Source organism: Cygnus olor, chromosome 2 (assembly GCF_009769625.2).
Source record: "Cygnus olor isolate bCygOlo1 chromosome 2, bCygOlo1.pri.v2, whole genome shotgun sequence".
NCBI classification, from domain to species: domain Eukaryota; kingdom Metazoa; phylum Chordata; class Aves; order Anseriformes; family Anatidae; genus Cygnus; species Cygnus olor.
Window position 1 is genome coordinate 160380066 of NC_049170.1, and position 17653 is coordinate 160397718.

A 17653-nucleotide genomic window follows, 5' to 3' on the forward strand; every position below is an offset into this window, starting at 1 on the left:
TCCTGTCCTCTGGGGGCGCGGGGTGTCCCCGCAGTGGCTGCCAGCGGGGCTGCCACCCTGTGCTCACGGCTCGCTCTCCCGTAGGCGCAGCTCTCGCCGGGCCCCCGCAACGCTTACCGGGAGTGCCTGGGCAAGCTGGACCTGCAGTACGCCAAGCTGCTGGTGAGGCGCCGGGCTGGGGGCCGGGGAGACGGGAGGAGGCGCAGGGTGTGGGGGGGACGTGGGGAGGACGTGTGGAACGTGGAGAAATGGGGCGATGTGGGAAGGATGTGTGGGACATGGAGAAATGGGGAGGAGGATGGAGGGGGGATGTGGGGAGGAAAATGCTGAGGGGGGGAGGCAGGAGGAGACGTGTGGGTGAGGGTGCAGGCCCATCCCATCCCTGTGCCCCCTCCCCAGAACTCCTCCAAGTCCCGTCTGCGGCACCTGGAGAGCCTCCACGCCTTCGTCAGTGCTGCCACCAAGGAGCTGATGTGGCTGAACGAGAAGGAGGAAGAGGAGGTGAACTTCGACTGGAGCGACCGCAACCCCAACATGACGGCCAAGAAGGAGAACTACTCGGTATGGAGTGCCGGCGCTGCCGCCCTGTGCCGTCCCCACCCCTGCTGTCCCTGTGCTGCACTGTCCCCGGCTGCACACACGGCTGTCCTTGGGGGTCCCCAGCCCCCCTGGCCCTGTGCGTGGCTCCCACATGGTCCCAGTCCCTCTGGTGACAGGTTTCTGCATGGTGCCTCATGCAGCCAGGGGCAGGGAGGCCTCTCTGGGACCTTCAGCCGCCCCATCTCATCTCATCTCATCTCACCTCACGTGCTCTGCGGCGCTGCTTGCTCCCGCCCCACTCTTTAGCTCTTTATCTCCTCATCGTGCCAGCGCTGCTCTTTATCTCTTTGTTGTCTGATCTGGGCTTCAGTCTGCTCTTCCCGTCTCGCTATCTGGTCGCTTGGATGAAACCACATCTGCGTGCTGCAGCGCTGAGCACACGCCAGTCCCGTCACCCCCCAGCTGCTGTGTGTGCAGCGCCGGGGAGGGCTGCAGGCCTCAGCACCCAGCCCGTGCCCCCGTCCCCCAGCACCCCCAGCCCTGTGCCCCCCAGCTCCCCATTCCTGCCGTGGCTGCGGACCCAACACCCACCCTGAGCATCCCCCTCGCGTGTCCCTGAGCCGCAGAGCTGCACCCCAGCGTGTGCGGAGCACACGCAGACCTACGTGTGTGCACACCCACGCACACCCATGTGGGGACCGTGCCAGCCTTGCATGGGGCTCTGGCACTCACCACCGCTCTCGATGCCCACGCCAGGGACTGATGCGGGAGCTGGAGCTGAGGGAGCGCAAAATCAAAGAGATCCAGAGCACGGGGGACCGGCTGCTGCGGGAGGAGCACCCGGGCAGGCAGACGGTGGAGGTGAGCGGGGAGTGCAGGGCAGGGGTACCGGGGGGCGGTGTGGGGGGCAGCTCAGGGGCACTGCTGTGGGGCACGGTGGTGGGGCAGCGCAGGCTCCGTCCTGATGTGTTCCCCCCGTCCCCGTTGTCCCAGGCCTTCCAGGCAGCCCTGCAGACGCAGTGGAGCTGGATGCTCCAGCTGTGCTGCTGCATCGAGGCCCACCTGAAGGAGAACAGCGCCTACTTCCAGGTAGGGGCGGGGGTGCCCACGGGGCCCCCACCGGCTGCGGCCACCCCGCGGCTGGGCTGTGCGGCCCTGCTCACCCTGCTCTGCCCCCCCAGTTCTTTGCCGACGTGAAAGAGGCTGAGGAGTTCCTGAGGAAGATGCAGGAGAACATGAAGAAGAAATATTCCTGTGACCGCAGCATCACAGTCACACGCCTGGAGGACCTGCTGCAGGACTGCGTTGTGAGTGCCCCCCCCGCCTTGCTGCAGCCCCCCAGGGTGACCCCCAACACATGCACCCCACTGCAGCACGCCAAGGCTGAACCCCCACGTGTGCACCCCAGCAATGATCCCCCGTATGTGCACCCCACTTGTGCACTCCAACATTGATCTCCCATATGTGCACCCCAGCGTTGACCCCCACGTGTGCACCCCAGCAGTGACCCCCACATGCGCATTCCACGGCAGCACCCCAGGTCGCTGCCCAACACCGCCGCCCTGCTGCAGGGCCCACTGCCACCCCCCCAGCCTGCGGACAGACCCCACGGCAGGCACGACCCCTTCTCCCCCCATAGCCCCCCCGCCCCGCAGTGTCCCATGGGGCCCCGTGCGGCCGGGGCTGCGGGGCCGCTCACGCCGCACTGTGCCGCAGGACACCAAGGACCAGCTCTCCGAGTACCAGGGGCAGCTGGCGGGGCTGGCGCGGCGCGCCAAGGCCATCGTGCAGCTGAAGCCCCGCAGCCCGGCCGCCCCGCTCAAGGGCCGCCTGCCCATCCAGGCCGTCTGCGACTACAAGCAAATGGAGGTGAGCGGGGCGGGAGGGGGCCGGGGGCGGCGGCGGCGAGGGCCGAGGGCCGCGCGTTGCGCCCGCGCTGGGCTGACGCCTGCCCGCCCCGCAGATCACGGTGCACAAGAACGACGAGTGCGCCCTGCTGAGCAACGCCCAGCCCTACAAGTGGAAGGTGCTGAGCGCCGCCGGCAGCGAGTCCATCGTGCCCTCCGTCTGCTTCCTTGTGCCGCCGCCCAACAAGGAGGCGCTGGAGGCCGTGCACAGGTGAGCGCCGCTGGTGACCCCCAGCCACCAGCAGGGGTCCCCGCTTGCTCTGTCTGTCGCCCCCCGGCTGACACTGCCTCTCCCCAGGCTGGAGGCCGCCCACCAGCAGCTCCTGGTGCTGTGGCACCAGCTGCACCTGGACATGAGGAGCCTGCTCTCCTGGCAGTACCTGATCCGCGACATCCAGCAGATCCAGTCCTGGTCCCACCTGACGGTGAGTCCCGGGGCTGGCGTGGGGCAGCATCGTGGGTCCCCGGGGGCCGCTGCAGGGGCTGACGGTGCTGCTTGCCCCCAGTTCCGCACGATGCAGGTGGAGGAGTGCAGGCAGGTCCTGCACAGCCTGGAGACGCACTACCAGGACTTCATGAGGGACAGCCAGGACTCGCAGAGCTTCCAGCCCGACGACCGGCTGCAGGTGGAGCGCGAGTACAACGCCTGCACCCAAAAGTACGAGCTGCTGCTGCGCAGCCAGGAGAAAGGTGAGCCTCTGCTGGGCATCCCCTCCCTCCCAGAGGCGCGGGCAGGGTGAGCGCAGCAGCCACTGACCTGCCCCCGATGTCCCTGCAGGAGAGCAGGATGAGTCCCTCTGCAAGAACTACATCTCGCAGCTGAAGGACATCCGCCTGCAGCTGGAGGGCTGTGAGACCCGCACCATCCACAAGATCCGCCTGCCCCTCGACAAGGACCCGGTCAAGGAGTGCGCCCAGCGCATCACCGAGCAGCAGGTATGTGCTTCAGGAGACACGCAGCACGTGGGGACCCCTGCGCCCAGTCTGCTGCACCGGTGGGCTGCAGACCCCTGCCCTTCCTCTGCCCTGCTCCTTCTCACCCTGGGTACGCTCCTTCCATGCCCGGGGAGCCTCTTGCTGTCAGGTTGTTGTGTTTGGCACAACGTGGATGTAGGCACCAGGCTGCACCAGCAGCCTGTGAGCTGACACGCGCTGCTCTCCCTGCAGCAAATCCACCTGGAGCTGGAGGGCATCAAGAAGAGCCTGGACAAGGTCAGTGAGAAGACGGAGAAGGTGCTGGCTCAGCCAGAGCAGGCCAGCTCGGCCCCTGTCCTGCGCTCAGAGCTGGAGATCACGCTGCAGAAGATGGACCAGGTGTACAGCCTCTCCAGCATCTACCTGGAGAAGTGAGTGCCCAGCCACATGTGGCTCCACACTGTGGTTCTTCATCCTCCGTGCTGGGAACAAACACCAGGGCATCGGCAGGGGTGGAAGGGGGAGGAGGAGGAGGAGAAGGAAGAGGAGGAGGAGGAAGGATGAGGAGGTGGCCGGCTGTGCCCTGGTGGTGCTCCCGTCTCCTCACTGCATACTTCTCGCACTGCTGCCTGCTTGGCTCTTGGCACCCACAGAAGCTGTCCCCTCTCTCTGCAGGCTGAAGACTATCAACCTGGTGATCCGCAGCACGCAGGGGGCAGAGGAGCTGGTCAAGAAGTACGAGGACCAGCTGAAGAACGTGCAGACCGTGCCAGCTGACCTCAAGGAGCTGGAGGCCAGCAAGGCCGAGCTGAAGGTATTGGGGCTGCGCCTCGCTGAGGGCGGGCCGGGGCCGGCGGGGACCGGGGCTGAGCTCTGCTCTGTGCCTTGCAGCGGCTGCGTGCGCAGGTGGAGGGGCACCAGCCCTTCTTCAGCACGCTGGAGACTGACCTGAGCAAGGCCAAGGATGTCAATGAGCGGATGGTGAGGGGCCACAGCGAGCGGGACGTGGACCTGGACCGCTACCGGGAGCGAGTGCAGCAGCTGCTGGAGCGCTGGCAAGCCATCCTGACCCAGATCGACCTGCGCCAGCGCGAGCTGGACCAGCTGGGCCGCCAGCTGCGCTACTACCGCGAGAGCTGCGACGGGCTGCTCCAGTGGATCCAGGACGCCAAGCAGCGGCAGGAGAAAATCCAGGCGGTGCCCATCACCGACAGCAAGACTGTGCGGGAGCAGCTGCTGCAGGAGAAGGTAGCACCCGGGGCAGGGTGAGCGCGGGTGGCCTGGCCAGTGCTCACGGTGCCTGGGCTCACCCCCACGCATTTCCCCAGAAACTCCTGGAGGAGTGCGACCGCAACAAGGAGAAGGTGGAGGAGTGCCAGCGCTACGCCAAGCAGTACATTGATGCCATCAAGGTGTGCCGCTGGCCATGTGTGCCGCTGCAGGCTGGCCTTGCCAGGGGCACCGGGGCCAGCGTGGGGCTGAGGGGGGCAGTGCAGGGCTCCCCGGAGTGCTGGCCCGTCTGCTGACCTGGCTTCTCCCTGGCAGGACTACGAACTACAGCTCGTCACCTTCAAGGCACAGGTGGAGCCCGTGGCCTCTCCGGCCAAGAAGCCCAAAGTGCAGTCCGCGTCTGACAGCATCATCCAGGAGGTGAGCGGGGACACCTCGGTGTGGTCCTGGCACGTGGCTGAGCCTGGAGCTCCTTCAGCAGGAGCAGAGGGCTGCAGCACAAGGAGGGCACAGGGGCTGGCCAGAGCTCTGTGGGGTGGCGGGGCTGGGGTCACTGTGGTGTGCTCCCCTCCCGCTGACCCCACTGTCTGCTGCAGTACGTGGACCTGCGGACACGATACAGTGAGCTGACCACACTGACCAGCCAGTACATCAAGTTCATTACTGAGACGCTGCGGCGGCTAGAGGAGGAGGAGGTAGGGGCACGGGGCATGGGCGTGCGGGGCGGCATGACTCCGGCTGCATTTTCTCTTCTTCATAACAATGGGGAACGTGGTTCATGATGACTGCCAGCCCCATCACTAACACTGGCCCACGGCCTCTAACCCCACTCTGATCTGGGCTTCCGGGACCGAAGCTGCTGGCTCTGGGTGCAGCAAATTTCCGAGCAGCGAGGGCCAGCCGGGGTGGTGCACAGCCGGCTGTGGGCGCTGCCGGGCTCTGGTGTGACCGGTGGTAGGAGGCACTTCCCAGATACACGTAGCGCAGTCAGCACCTGCCATCAGCATGACGCTGTGCTCGGGCGCCGCGGGACCGGATGCCTCGGTTGTTCTGTCTTGGTAACCTTTCTAACTCTTGGTTTCTGCCCTTGGAAGTCGAGCCGCTTTGCCAGTGCTTTGTCTTGGGGGATGTTTGTGTTGGTGGGGATCTAATGGAGGGTAAAAAACCAGGATGACTCTGGCATCCCTGCACCAGGTACTCACTCTGCGCATGTCCCCCTCCTCACGGCACCCCCGCCTCACCCCATGGCTGCCAGCAGCCTGCGCACCCTGCTCCTGCTCACTGTGCTCCTGCCCTCCGGGGAGCCGCTTGCCCTCCCGCCTTCCTTCTCTCCTGCCTGCGCTCCTGGGCACTCACTGCACCTCTCGGGGTGGCGCAAGGGGACCCGGCTCACCTGCACGTGTGCTGCCTGTGCCCGTCCCCGGGGCTGTCCCTGAGCTCGCAGTGCATGCAGCACGAGCACTCTGCAGCACGGCCCCAAGCCACACACGAGCTATGTCGGCTCCTCGGTAGCCAGCCAGCCCACCGGCTTGTCTGGAGCGGGCCGGTGGGGGACTCGGACTGGCAGGGGCAGTGCTGGTGCTTGGAGCGCTTTCCACATTGTCAAGGTTTTCCTGGCAGGGAAAGCGCAGCTGGCACCTTCCTCACCCCAGCTCTCTTCTGTCCTGCTGCATCCGGCCGGGGCTCTCATTCCCCTCATGCACGGGGCTGGGAGAGGCTCTGCCCGGACGGCAGTGGGCACGGTGGTGGTGTGCAAGCTGCTTGCATCCGTCTCCATTGCCTTGGGCTTGGCTCGCGCTCCATTCCTTGTCTGTGGTACGTGGTTCATCCTGCTTCCTGCACTGCTGTCCGGGTCCTGTCGCCTGTCTGCCCGCGCCCTGCTAAGTCAGATCAGTAGTCATGTGTCCCCTGTCTGCCATACGTCTTCTGGAAGCTGGCGCCACCGCCTCCAGCTCGTGGGGAGGCCCAGGGAGCCGACGCCATTCCATGCGCATCCTCCACCCCTCTGCCCCGGACCATCCCGTGTCTCGGTGGTGCGTGGTTGTGGCTGGCATTGACGCCATGGCTTGGTCGCATCCGTTGTGATTTCTCTCTCTTCCCCCTTTCTGTTTTCTCTGCACCCTCTTTCTCCTCCAGAAAGCCGCCGAGAAGCTGAAGGAGGAGGAGAGGAAGCGGCTGGCGGAGGTGGAGGCCCAGCTGGAGAAGCAGCGGCAGCTGGCCGAGGCCCACGCCAAAGCCAAGGCGCAGGCGGAAGCGGAGGCGCGGGAGCTGCAGCTCCGCATGCAGGAGGAGGTCACCCGGCGGGAGGTGGTGGCCGTGGACGCTGAGCAGCAGAAGCAGAACATCCAGCAGGAGCTGATGCAGCTGCGGCAGAACTCCGACCACCAAATCAAGTCCAAGGTCAAGCTAATCGAGGAGGCTGAGTACAACCGCAAGAAGGTGGAGGAGGAGATCCGTCTCATCCGCCTCCAGCTGGAGACCACTGAGAAGCAGCGGGCTGGTGCCGAGACGGAGCTGCAGGAGCTGCGGGCACGTGCTGAGGAGGCCGAGCGGCAGAAGAGGCAGGCACAGGAGGAGGCTGAGCGCCTGCGCCGGCAGGTGAAGGAGGAAAGCCAGAAGAAGCGGGAGGCAGAGGAGGAGCTGAAGCGCAAGGTGCAGGCTGAGCGGGATGCAGCGCGGGAGAAGCAGAAGGCGTTGGCGGACCTGGAGAAGCTGCGGCTGCAGGCAGAGGAGGCTGAGCGGCGGATGCGGCAGGCGGAGGCTGAGAAGGAGAGGCAGATCCAGGTGGCCCAGGAAGTGGCCCAGCGGAGCGCCGAGGCCGAGCTGCAGAGCAAGCGGCTTTCCTTTGCCGAGAAGACAGCACAGCTGGAGCTGTCGCTGCAGCAGGAGCACATCACAGTGGCCCACCTGCAGGAGGAGGCCGAGCGGCTGAAGAGGCAGCAGCTGGAGGCCGAGCAGTCACGGGAGGAGGCTGAGAAGGAGCTGGAGCACTGGAGGCAGAAGGCCAATGAGGCGCTGCGGCTGCGGCTGCAGGCAGAGGAGGTGGCCCACAAGAAGACTCTGGCGCAGGAGGAGGCAGAGAAGCAAAAAGAAGATGCGGAGCGGGAGGCTCGCAAGCGTGCCAAGGCGGAGGAGTCGGCCCTGCGGCAGAAGGAGCTGGCGGAGGAGGAGCTGGAGAAGCAGAGGGAGCTCGCAGAGGGCACGGCCCAGCAGAAGCTGGCAGCGGAACAGGAACTGATCCGGCTGAAGGCAGAGATGGAGAATAGGGAGCAGCAGCGCCTGCTCCTGGAGGAGGAGCTCTTCCGGCTGAAGAAGGAGGTGAGCGAGGCCATCCAGAAAAGGAAGGAGGTGGAGGAGGAGCTGGCCAAGCTGCGGGCTGAGATGGAAGTCCTGCTGGAGAGCAAGGCCAAGACAGAGGAGGAGTCACGCTCCACTAGCGAGAAGTCCAAGCAGCGACTGGAGGCTGAAGCCAGCAAGCTGCGGGAGTTGGCAGAGGAGGCTGCCCGGCTGCGGGCCCTCTCTGAGGAGGCCAAGAGACAGCGACAGCTCGCAGAGGAGGAGGCTAGCCGGCAGCGGGCTGAGGCCGAACGGATCCTGAAGGAGAAGCTGGCAGCCATCAACGAGGCCTCGCGGCTGAAGGCAGAGGCCGAGATCGCCCTGAAGGAGAAAGAGGCTGAGAATGAGCGGCTGCGGCGCCTGGCAGAGGATGAGGCCTACCAGCGCAAGCTGCTGGAGGAGCAGGCTGCCCAGCACAAGCAGGACATCGAGGAGAAGATTGCCTTGCTGAAGCGCTCCTCGGAGAGCGAGCTGGAGCGGCAGAAGGGCCTCGTGGAGGACACACTGAGGCAGCGGCGCCAGGTTGAGGAGGAGATCCGTGCACTGAAGGCCAGCTTCGAGAAGGCCTCGGCAGGCAAGGCTGACCTGGAGCGGGAGCTGAACCGCATCCGTGGCGAGGCAGAGGAGGTGCAGCGCAGCCGGGAGCAGGCTGAGCGGGAGGCTGAGAGGCAGCGAGCACTGGCACTGGAGGAGGAGGGCCGTCGGCGGGAGGCCGAGGAGAAGGTGCAGGCCATCCTGGCAGCTGAGGAGGAGGCTGCGCGGCAGCGGCGGCTAGCCCTGGAGGAGGTGGAGCGGCTGAAGGCCACAGTGGAGGAGGCTCGGCGGCAGAAGGAGCTGGCGGAGAAGGAGTCAGAGCGGCAGATCCAGCTGGCACGGGAGGCGGCACAGAAGCGCATCGCAGCGGAGGAGAAGGCCCACCTGGCCGCCGTACAACAGAAGGAGCAGGAGCTGCTGCAGACGCGGCGGCAGGAGCAGAGCCTCCTTGACCGGCTTCGGGAGGAGGCCGAGAGGGCCAAGCGTTTGGCCGAGGAAGCTGAGTTTGCCCGCAGCAAGGCTGAGCAGGATGCCAGCCTCTCTCGGCAGCGGGTGGAAGAGGCTGAGCGGCAGAAGCAGCGGGCAGAGGAAGAGGCACAGGCCAAGGCGCAGGCCCAGGCAGATGCCGAGAAGCTGCGCAAGGAGGCTGAGCTGGAGGCGGCAAAACGGGCGCAGGCAGAGCAGGCGGCCCTGAGGCAGAAGCAGCTGGCGGATGCCGAGATGGAGAAACACAAGAAGTTCGCTGAGCAGACGCTGCGGCAGAAGGCGCAGGTGGAGCAGGAGCTGACCAAGGTGAAGCTGCAGCTGGATGAGACGGACCACCAGAAAAGCATCCTGGACGAGGAGCTGCAGCGACTGAAGGAGGAGGTGACTGACGCTGTGCGGCAGAAGGCCCAGGTGGAGGAGGAGCTCTTCAAGGTCCGGGTGCAGATGGAGGAGCTAGCAAAACTGAAGAGTCGGATTGAGGAGGAGAACAAGGCGCTGATCCTCAAGGACAAAGACAACACACAGAAGTTTCTGGCAGAGGAGGCTGAGAAGATGAAGCAGGTGGCAGAGGAGGCTGCCCGGCTCAGTGTGGAGGCCCAGGAGGCTGCCCGCATGCGGAAGTTGGCTGAGGATGACCTGGCACAGCAACGGGCGCTGGCAGAAAAGATGCTCAAGGAGAAGATGCAGGCAGTACAGGAGGCCACACGGCTGAAGGCCGAGGCAGAGATGCTGCAGAAGCAGAAGGACCTGGCTCAGGAGCACGCCAAGCGGCTGCAGGAGGACAAGGAGCAGATGCAGCAGCGCCTGGCCGAGGAGACTGAGGGCTTCCAGAAAACCCTGGAGGCTGAGCGCCGGCGGCAGCTGGAGATCACTGCCGAGGCTGAGCGCCTCAAGCTGCATGTGGCGGAAATGAGCATGGCCCAGGCCAAGGCTGAGGAGGAGGCCAAGCGATTCAAGAAGCAGGCGGAGGAGATCAGTGGGAGGCTGCACGAGACTGAGCTGGCCACACAGGAAAAGATGACGCTGGTGCACACTCTGGAGATCCAGCGGCAGCAAAGCGACCAGGATGCGGAGAAGCTGCGGAGGGCCATCGCCGACCTGGAGCAGGAGAAGGAGAAGCTGAAGCAGGAGGCGGCGTTGCTGCAGCAGAAGGCGGAGGAGGTACTGGGTTACGGGTCCCCTTAGCGGTGGTGGTACGCAGGGCTACCTTCCTTCTCCCTAGCTGCCTCACACCGTGTCCCAGGACAGTGGGTGCATGAGTGGCTGGACGGGCTCTGGGAGCTGGCCTCAGCCCTTGAGTTGGCTGCTGGCCTCTGCCCGGGGGCGTCCTGCCATGCTCCTCTCTGCAGACAGGAGCTGTCCCCAGCTCTGCGCCTCGGTAGCCGGGTGGCGAGTCCCTCATCCCGCAAAAGAGCTTGTCTTTTCCCTGCTCATTTCACCCATGTGTTGCCTGCTGTGGCTCCCTAACCCCAGTGCTGCTCCCTTAACCCTTAACCTGCGTAGCAGAGCAGTTGGGCGACGCATCCCTAACTAGCACGCGTCCCAGCGCAGCCCAGTAGCACCCTGCTGCCTGTCTTCCCACCCCCGCTGCCCTGCCAGTGCTGTCCTCCTGGGGGAACGTTGCCATCTGACTGTGCTGTCCTCTCTCCCACTCCAGATGCAGGTGGCCCAGCAGGCACAGCTCCGCCAGGAGACGCAGATCCTCCAGCAGACCTTCCTGACGGAGAAGGATGCCTTGCTGCAGAAGGAGAAGTTTATCGAGGAGGAGAAAGCTAAGTTGGAGAAGCTCTTTAAAGATGAAGTGGACAAAGCACAGAACCTGAAGGCAGAGCAGGAGCGGCAGCAGAAGGAGATGGAGCAGGAGAAGCAGCAACTGAAGGCCATGCTGGATGAAGCCAAGAAGCATCAGAAGGAAGCAGAGGAGAATGTTAGGCATAAGCAGGAGGAGCTGCAGCAGCTGGAGAGACAACGGCAGCAGCAAGAAAAACTCCTTGAAGAGGAAAACAAGAAGCTTAGGGAGAGGCTCGAGCAGATGCAGGAAGAGCACAAGGCCGCCCTTGCCCAGACACGAGAGATCATGATCCAGACAGATGACCTGCCTGAGGAGGTTGTAGTTACGATGACACAGATGCCAGATATCAAAGCCGTGCCCAACGGCAGAGACGTGGTGGATGGCTTAGCACAAAATGGGGAGCCAGAGTTCGCCTTTGATGGCATCCGTCAGAAGGTATCTGCAGAGAAGCTAGCTGAGGCTGGCATATTGAGCAAGGAGAACTTAGACAAGTTGGTGAAGGGTGTCGTGAGTGTTGGTGAGCTCTCACAGAGGGAAGACGTCAAGAAGTACCTTCAGGGCAAGAGCAGCATTGCTGGTTTGTTAATCAAACCCACCAATCAAAAGATGAGCATCTATGAAGCCATGAAGAAGAAGCTGCTCAGCCCAGGCACCGCGCTGGTCCTCCTGGAAGCGCAGGCTGCCTCTGGCTTCATAATTGACCCTGTGCGGAATGCGAGGCTCTCAGTGAACGAGGCGGTTAGAGAGGGAGTGATTGGGCCAGAATTGCACAATAAAATGCTGTCTGCTGAACGAGCAGTAACTGGCTACAAAGATCCTTACACAGGAGACAAGATCTCCCTCTTCCAGGCCATGAAGAAGGAGCTCATTGTCAAGGAGCACGGCATCCGCCTGCTCGAGGCCCAGATCGCCACCGGCGGCATCATCGACCCCGTGCACAGCCACCGCCTCCCCGTAGAAGCTGCCTACAAGCGTGGCTACTTTGACCAGGAGATGAACCAGATCCTCTCTGACCCCAGCGACGACACCAAAGGCTTCTTCGACCCCAACACACAGGAGAATCTCACCTACCTGCAGCTCATGGAGCGGTGTGTGACTGACCCGGACACAGGACTGTGCCTCCTTCCGCTCACTGACCAGGCGGCTGCAGGGAGAGAGCTGGTCTACACCGACCAAGAAGCCAAGGACGTCTTTAAGAAGGCCACAGTGACAGCACCATTTGGGAAGTTCCAAGGGAAGACGGTGACCATCTGGGAGATCATCAACTCTGAATATTTCACTGAGGACCAAAGGCGGGACCTGATCCAGCAGTACAGGACTGGCAAGATCACAGTGGAGAAGATCATTAAGATCATCATCACGGTTGTGGAGGAAAGTGAGAAGAAGAGCCAGATGTGCTTTGAGGGGCTCCGGGCCCCTGTGCCTGCCGCTGAGTTGCTGGAAAGCAAAATCATCAACAAGGACCTCTACAACCAGCTGCACCAGGGCAAGAAGTCTGTGAAGGATGTGGCGGAGATGGAGTCTGTGAGGCAGTACCTGAAGGGCACAGATGCCATTGCTGGCATCCTAGTGGAGTCAACTGGCCAGAAGCTCACCTTCTACGACGCCCTGAAGAGAAACCTTGTGAAGCCAGAGATCGCCCTGTCCCTGCTGGAGGCGCAAGCTGCCACTGGCTACATCATTGACCCCATAAGGAACAAGCTGTTCTCTGTTGACGAGGCAGTGAAGGCTGAGGCTGTAGGGCCAGAGTTTCATGAGAAGCTGCTGTCCGCAGAGAAGGCTGTGACTGGCTACAAGGATCCCTATACAGGCCAGACAGTTTCCCTCTTCCAAGCGCTCAAGAAGGGGCTCATACCCGGTGACACTGGGGTCCGTCTACTGGATGTCCAGCTTGCCACTGGAGGCATCATCGACCCTGTGAATAGCCACCGGCTCCCGCTCGAGGTTGCCTACAAGCGAGGCTACTTTGATCCAGAGATGAACGAGGCTTTGTCTGCGGCCCATGATGAGATCAAAGCTTTCTATTGTCCCAACACCCAAGAACATGTCACCTATGCCCAGTTGCAGAAGAACTGCCACCGTGACAAGCAGACTGGCTTCTACCTGCTGCCCCTCTCGGACAGAGCCATCCAGTCACAGCAGGAGGAGATCTACACGGACAGCCAGGCAAAGGAGAGCTTTGATAAGGCAGTGGTGGAAGTCCCAGCAGGCAGCTTGAAGGGCCAGACAATGACTGTCTGGGAGCTGATCCACTCTGAGTACTTTACAGAGGAGCACCGTCGGGAGCTCCTCCGACAGTACAAGACTGGCAAAGTGACCATTGAGAAGATCATCAAGATTGTGATCACCATCATTGAGGAGACAGAGACCAAAAAGCAGGAGAAGCTGACGTTCAGCGGTCTCCGGGCACCTGTACCTGCCAGCGAGCTGGTGGAGTCCCGCATCATCAGCAAAGCCCAGTATGAGCAACTGAAAGAAGGTAAGAAATCAGTGAAAGAACTCGCCGAGACAGAGACAGTGAGGAGATTCCTGCATGGGAGTGACTGCATTGCCGGCGTCTACGTGGAGGCGACTAAGGAGAAGCTGAACATCTATGAGGCTATGAAGAGGAACCTGCTGAGGTCCAGCACTGCTGTGGTCCTCCTGGAGGCCCAGGCAGCAACTGGGTTCTTGATTGACCCTGTGAAGAACAGGAAACTGTATGTCAATGAGGCGGTGAAGGCCGGCGTTGTCGGGCCTGAGCTGCACGAGAAGCTGCTGTCTGCTGAGAAGGCTGTCACTGGGTACAAGGACCCCTACTCGGGGAACACCATCTCACTCTTTGAGGCCATGAAGAAGGGACTAATTGTCAAGGAGCACGGCATCCGCCTGCTCGAGGCCCAGATCGCCACCGGTGGCATCATCGACCCCGTGCACAGCCACCGCCTCCCTGTGGAAGTGGCTTACAAGCGTGGCTACTTTGATGAGGAGATGAACCGGATCCTCTCTGACGCAACCGATGACACCAAGGGCTTCTTTGACCCCAACACGCATGAGAACCTCACCTACATGCAGCTGAAGGAGAGGTGCATTGAGGATCCTGAGACAGGCCTGTACCTGCTGCCTCTGCGGGAGCCTGAGAAGCCAACGGTGGTAGAGACCACCCACGTGTACACGGAGGCAGAGACACGAAAGGTGTTTGAGGAGACACAGGTGGACATCCCCGTGGGCAGCAGGGCGGGTTCCTCTATGTCACTCTGGGAAATCATGCACTCAGACCTGCTGCCCGAGGAGCAGAGGAAGCAGCTCATGGAGGAGTTCCAGTCAGGCCGTGTGTCCAAGGAGCGCATGATCATCATCATCATTGAGATCATCGAGAAGACTGAGATCATTCGGCAGCAGAATCTCACATCCTATGACTATGTCCGGCGCCGCATCACAGCCGAGGACCTCTATGAGGCCAAGATCATCTCTCAGGACATCTACAACCTACTGAAGCAGGGCTCCAAAACCTTCCGGGAGCTCTTGGATGTGGAGACTATCTGGAAGTATCTCTATGGGTCAGGCTGTGTTGCTGGCATCTACATCCCCTCTTCCAAGCAGAAACTCAGTATCTACCAGGCTTTGAAGAAGGGGCTGATCAGCTCTGAGGTGGCCCGCTCGCTCCTGGAGGCCCAGGCAGCCACTGGCTTCATGATTGACCCCATAAAGAACGAGATGCTGACTGTCGATGAAGCCGTCAGGAAAGGCTTGGTGGGGCCTGAAATCCATGACCGACTCCTGTCCGCAGAGAGGGCTGTGACAGGTTACAGAGACCCATACAGTGAACAGAAGATTTCCATCTTCCAGGCCATGAAGAAAGACCTCATTCCTAGCGAAGAGGCCCTCAAGCTCCTGGATGCCCAGATAGCCACTGGTGGCATCATTGACCCACACCTGGGCTTCCATCTGCCCCTGGAGGTGGCCTACCAGCGGGGCTTCATCAACAAGGACACGTATGACATGCTGTCTGAGCCCAGTGAGGTGCGAAGCTATGTGGATCCATCCACAGATGAGAAGCTCAGCTACACACAGCTCCTGAAGCGGTGCCGCAAAGATGAGACCAGCGGGCTCCTCCTGCTCCCACTCTGCGACACGAGGAAGCTCACCTTCCGGGGGCTGCGGAAGCAGATCACTGTGGAGGAGCTGGTCCGCTCGCAGGTGATGGATGAAGCCACCGCCCAGCGCCTCCAGGAGGGCCTCACTTCCATCGAGGAGGTCTCCAAGAACCTAAAGAAGTTCCTGGAGGGCACCAGCTGCATTGCTGGTGTCTTTGTGGATTCCACGAAGGAGCGGCTGTCCGTGTACCAGGCCATGAAGAAGGGCATCATCAGGCCAGGCACTGCGTTTGAGCTCCTGGAGGCGCAGGCGGCCACGGGGTACGTGATTGACCCCATCAAGGGCCTCAAGCTGACTGTGGAGGAGGCTGTGCGGATGGGCATTGTGGGCCCTGAGTTCAAGGACAAGTTGCTCTCTGCTGAGAGGGCGGTCACTGGCTACCGGGATCCCTACACTGGAAAGCTCATCTCCCTATTCCAGGCCATGAAGAAGGGTCTGATCCTGAAGGACCATGGGATCCGCTTGCTCGAGGCCCAGATTGCCACAGGAGGCATAATTGATCCTGAGGAGAGCCATCGCCTCCCTGTGGAGATTGCCTACAAGAGGGGCCTTTTCGACGAGGAGATGAATGAGATCCTACTAGATCCCAGTGATGACACCAAGGGCTTCTTTGATCCGAACACGGAGGAGAACCTCACCTACCTGCAGCTCATGGAGCGGTGCATCACTGACCCAGAGACCGGCCTCTGCCTCCTGCCCCTGAAGGAGAAGAAGCGTGAGAGGAAGACCTCCTCCAAGTCCTCTGTCCGCAAGCGCAGGGTTGTGATCGTCGACCCAGAGACAGGCAAGGAGATGTCCGTGTACGAAGCCTATCGCAAGGGCCTCATCGACCACCAGACCTACCTGGAGCTGTCAGAACAGGAGTGCGAGTGGGAGGAGATCACCACCTCCTCCTCTGATGGCGTGGTGAAGTCCATGATCATCGACAGGCGCTCGGGGCGCCAGTACGACATAGATGATGCCATCAGCAAGGGCCTGATCGACCAGTCGGCCCTGGACCAGTACCGCTCAGGCACCCTTTCCATCACTGAGTTTGCAGACATGCTCTCTGGCAACATGGGTGGCTTCCGGTCGCGATCGTCTTCTGTGGGCTCGTCTTCCTCCTATACTGTCAGCCCGGCCCCCTTGAGAACGCAGATGTGGAGTGACCCAACCGAGGAGACTGGGCCGGTGGCAGGCATCCTGGACACGGACACTCTGGAGAAGGTGTCCATCACGGAGGCAATGCACCGCAACCTTGTAGACAACATCACGGGGCAGAGACTGCTGGAAGCCCAGGCCTGCACCGGGGGCATCATTGACCCCAACACTGGGGACAAGTGCTCTGTCGCGGATGCGGTGAACAAGGGCCTGGTTGACAAAATCATGGTGGACCGCATCAACCTGGCACAGAAGGCCTTCTACGGCTTCGAGGACCCGCGGACCAAGACGAAGATGTCGGCGGCCCAGGCCCTGAAGAAGGGCTGGCTATACTACGAGGCCGGGCAGCGCTTCCTGGAGGTGCAGTACCTGACAGGGGGCCTGATCGAGCCTGATGTCGAGGGCCGGGTCTCCTTGGATGAGGCACTGCAGAAGGGCACCATCGATACACGCACGGCCCAGAAGCTGCGGGACGTGAACACCTACTCCAAGTATCTCACCTGCCCCAAAACCAAGCTGAAGATCTCCTACAAGGACGCAATGGACCGGAGCATGATCGAGGACGGGACTGGCTTGCGGCTGCTGGAGGCCTCCTCCCAGTCCAGCAAGGGCTACTACAGCCCCTACAACGTCAGCAGTGCCGGATCCACCTCCGGCTCGCGGTCGGGCTCCCGGACGGGATCCAGGTCGAGCTCCAGGCGAGGGAGCTTCGACGCCACCAGCTCTGGCTTCTCCATGACCTACTCTTCCTCCTCCTTCTCGTCCTCCAGCTTTGGGCGCAGATACATGGCAGGTCCCCAGAGTGCGGTGGATGCAGGAGACTCCTCCGTCACCCCATCCCTCCTGAGCGGGCTCTGCGGGCAGCAGGCGAGTGTGGCAGGGCTGTGGGGGCCTCCGCTCAGCGTGGCGTGAGGCTGCCTGCCCCGTCCAGCCTCTGAGGAGCCCGCCCGCCTCTCCTGCTCCGCATGTTGCAATGCTGCTGGCTAATCACTATTATTATTATTTTTTAATTTTTAAACTCCATTCTTCCAAAGCAGTGCCTAAAGTTTAACCAAAAAGACTAATATATTAATATATACGATTGTTCTGACAGTATTTGTATATTAAGAGATGTGAGAGAGAACACACTACCCTCCCAGATCCACAGCCCCGGGAGCTTGCTGCCGTTCGTGCCCTCTGCAGAGCAGATCCTGCCCAGCCACTCGGACACAGCGAAGCAGAACCTGAAAACAGTTTTGTGTTTTTGATCTAACCACTTAGCAACTCTTTTGTAATTAAAACCTACCGGCTTCACCCCCGCACCTTGAAGGAGGAGACGGCGCTGTCCCTGCGGCATGCCTGGCTGGGACGGAGGAGGACGCTGCCACAGGCTCCCCCACCACTCAGCACTGGGCAGCCCGATCCCGTGCACCACTCTGGAGCCACCCGGACCCTTCCACCTGCCCTCAGCACGGCACAGGGGCTCTGCGCCCCCTCCCGAGCTGCCCCAGCTCCTTTCCTTGGCTTCCCGGCACAGCCCTGCCGCCACCGCGGACCCGGTGCCCCGACCGTAAGTGCGCGCTGGCGCTGCCCGCTGCTTCCGTGCCGTGCGGAGGGAGCTGCCCCGCACCGCCGCTGCGCCCACCCAGGGGCTTCG

The 17653-nt window shown here is 62.1% G+C and overlaps 1 protein-coding gene across 29 annotated transcripts in view; it reads left to right on the forward strand.

Annotated features, from left to right (window-relative positions):
* The window catches only part of PLEC (plectin), a 54165-nt gene extending 37090 nt beyond the window's left edge, over window positions 1-17075 (forward strand). For 28 of the 29 annotated variants that reach the window (XM_040547537.1, XM_040547540.1, XM_040547544.1 and 25 more), the window contains 18 exons: window positions 85-162; window positions 400-561; window positions 1297-1401; window positions 1534-1629; window positions 1722-1847; window positions 2257-2409; window positions 2504-2658; window positions 2746-2872; window positions 2954-3137; window positions 3226-3383; window positions 3615-3793; window positions 4038-4176; window positions 4254-4610; window positions 4691-4774; window positions 4908-5012; window positions 5189-5287; window positions 6729-10109; window positions 10606-17075. In XM_040547537.1, coding sequence (XP_040403471.1) covers window positions 85-162; window positions 400-561; window positions 1297-1401; window positions 1534-1629; window positions 1722-1847; window positions 2257-2409; window positions 2504-2658; window positions 2746-2872; window positions 2954-3137; window positions 3226-3383; window positions 3615-3793; window positions 4038-4176; window positions 4254-4610; window positions 4691-4774; window positions 4908-5012; window positions 5189-5287; window positions 6729-10109; window positions 10606-16929 — 12012 coding nt within the window. In that variant the 3' untranslated portion in view covers window positions 16930-17075. Of the gene's footprint in view, window positions 1-84; window positions 163-399; window positions 562-1296; window positions 1402-1533; window positions 1630-1721; window positions 1848-2256; window positions 2410-2503; window positions 2659-2745; window positions 3138-3225; window positions 3384-3614; window positions 3794-4037; window positions 4177-4253; window positions 4611-4690; window positions 4775-4907; window positions 5013-5188; window positions 5288-6728; window positions 10110-10605 lie in introns of all 29 variants that reach the window. The other variant, XM_040547535.1, reaches the window with a different exon arrangement.
* The last annotated feature ends 578 nt before the right edge of the window (window positions 17076-17653 follow it).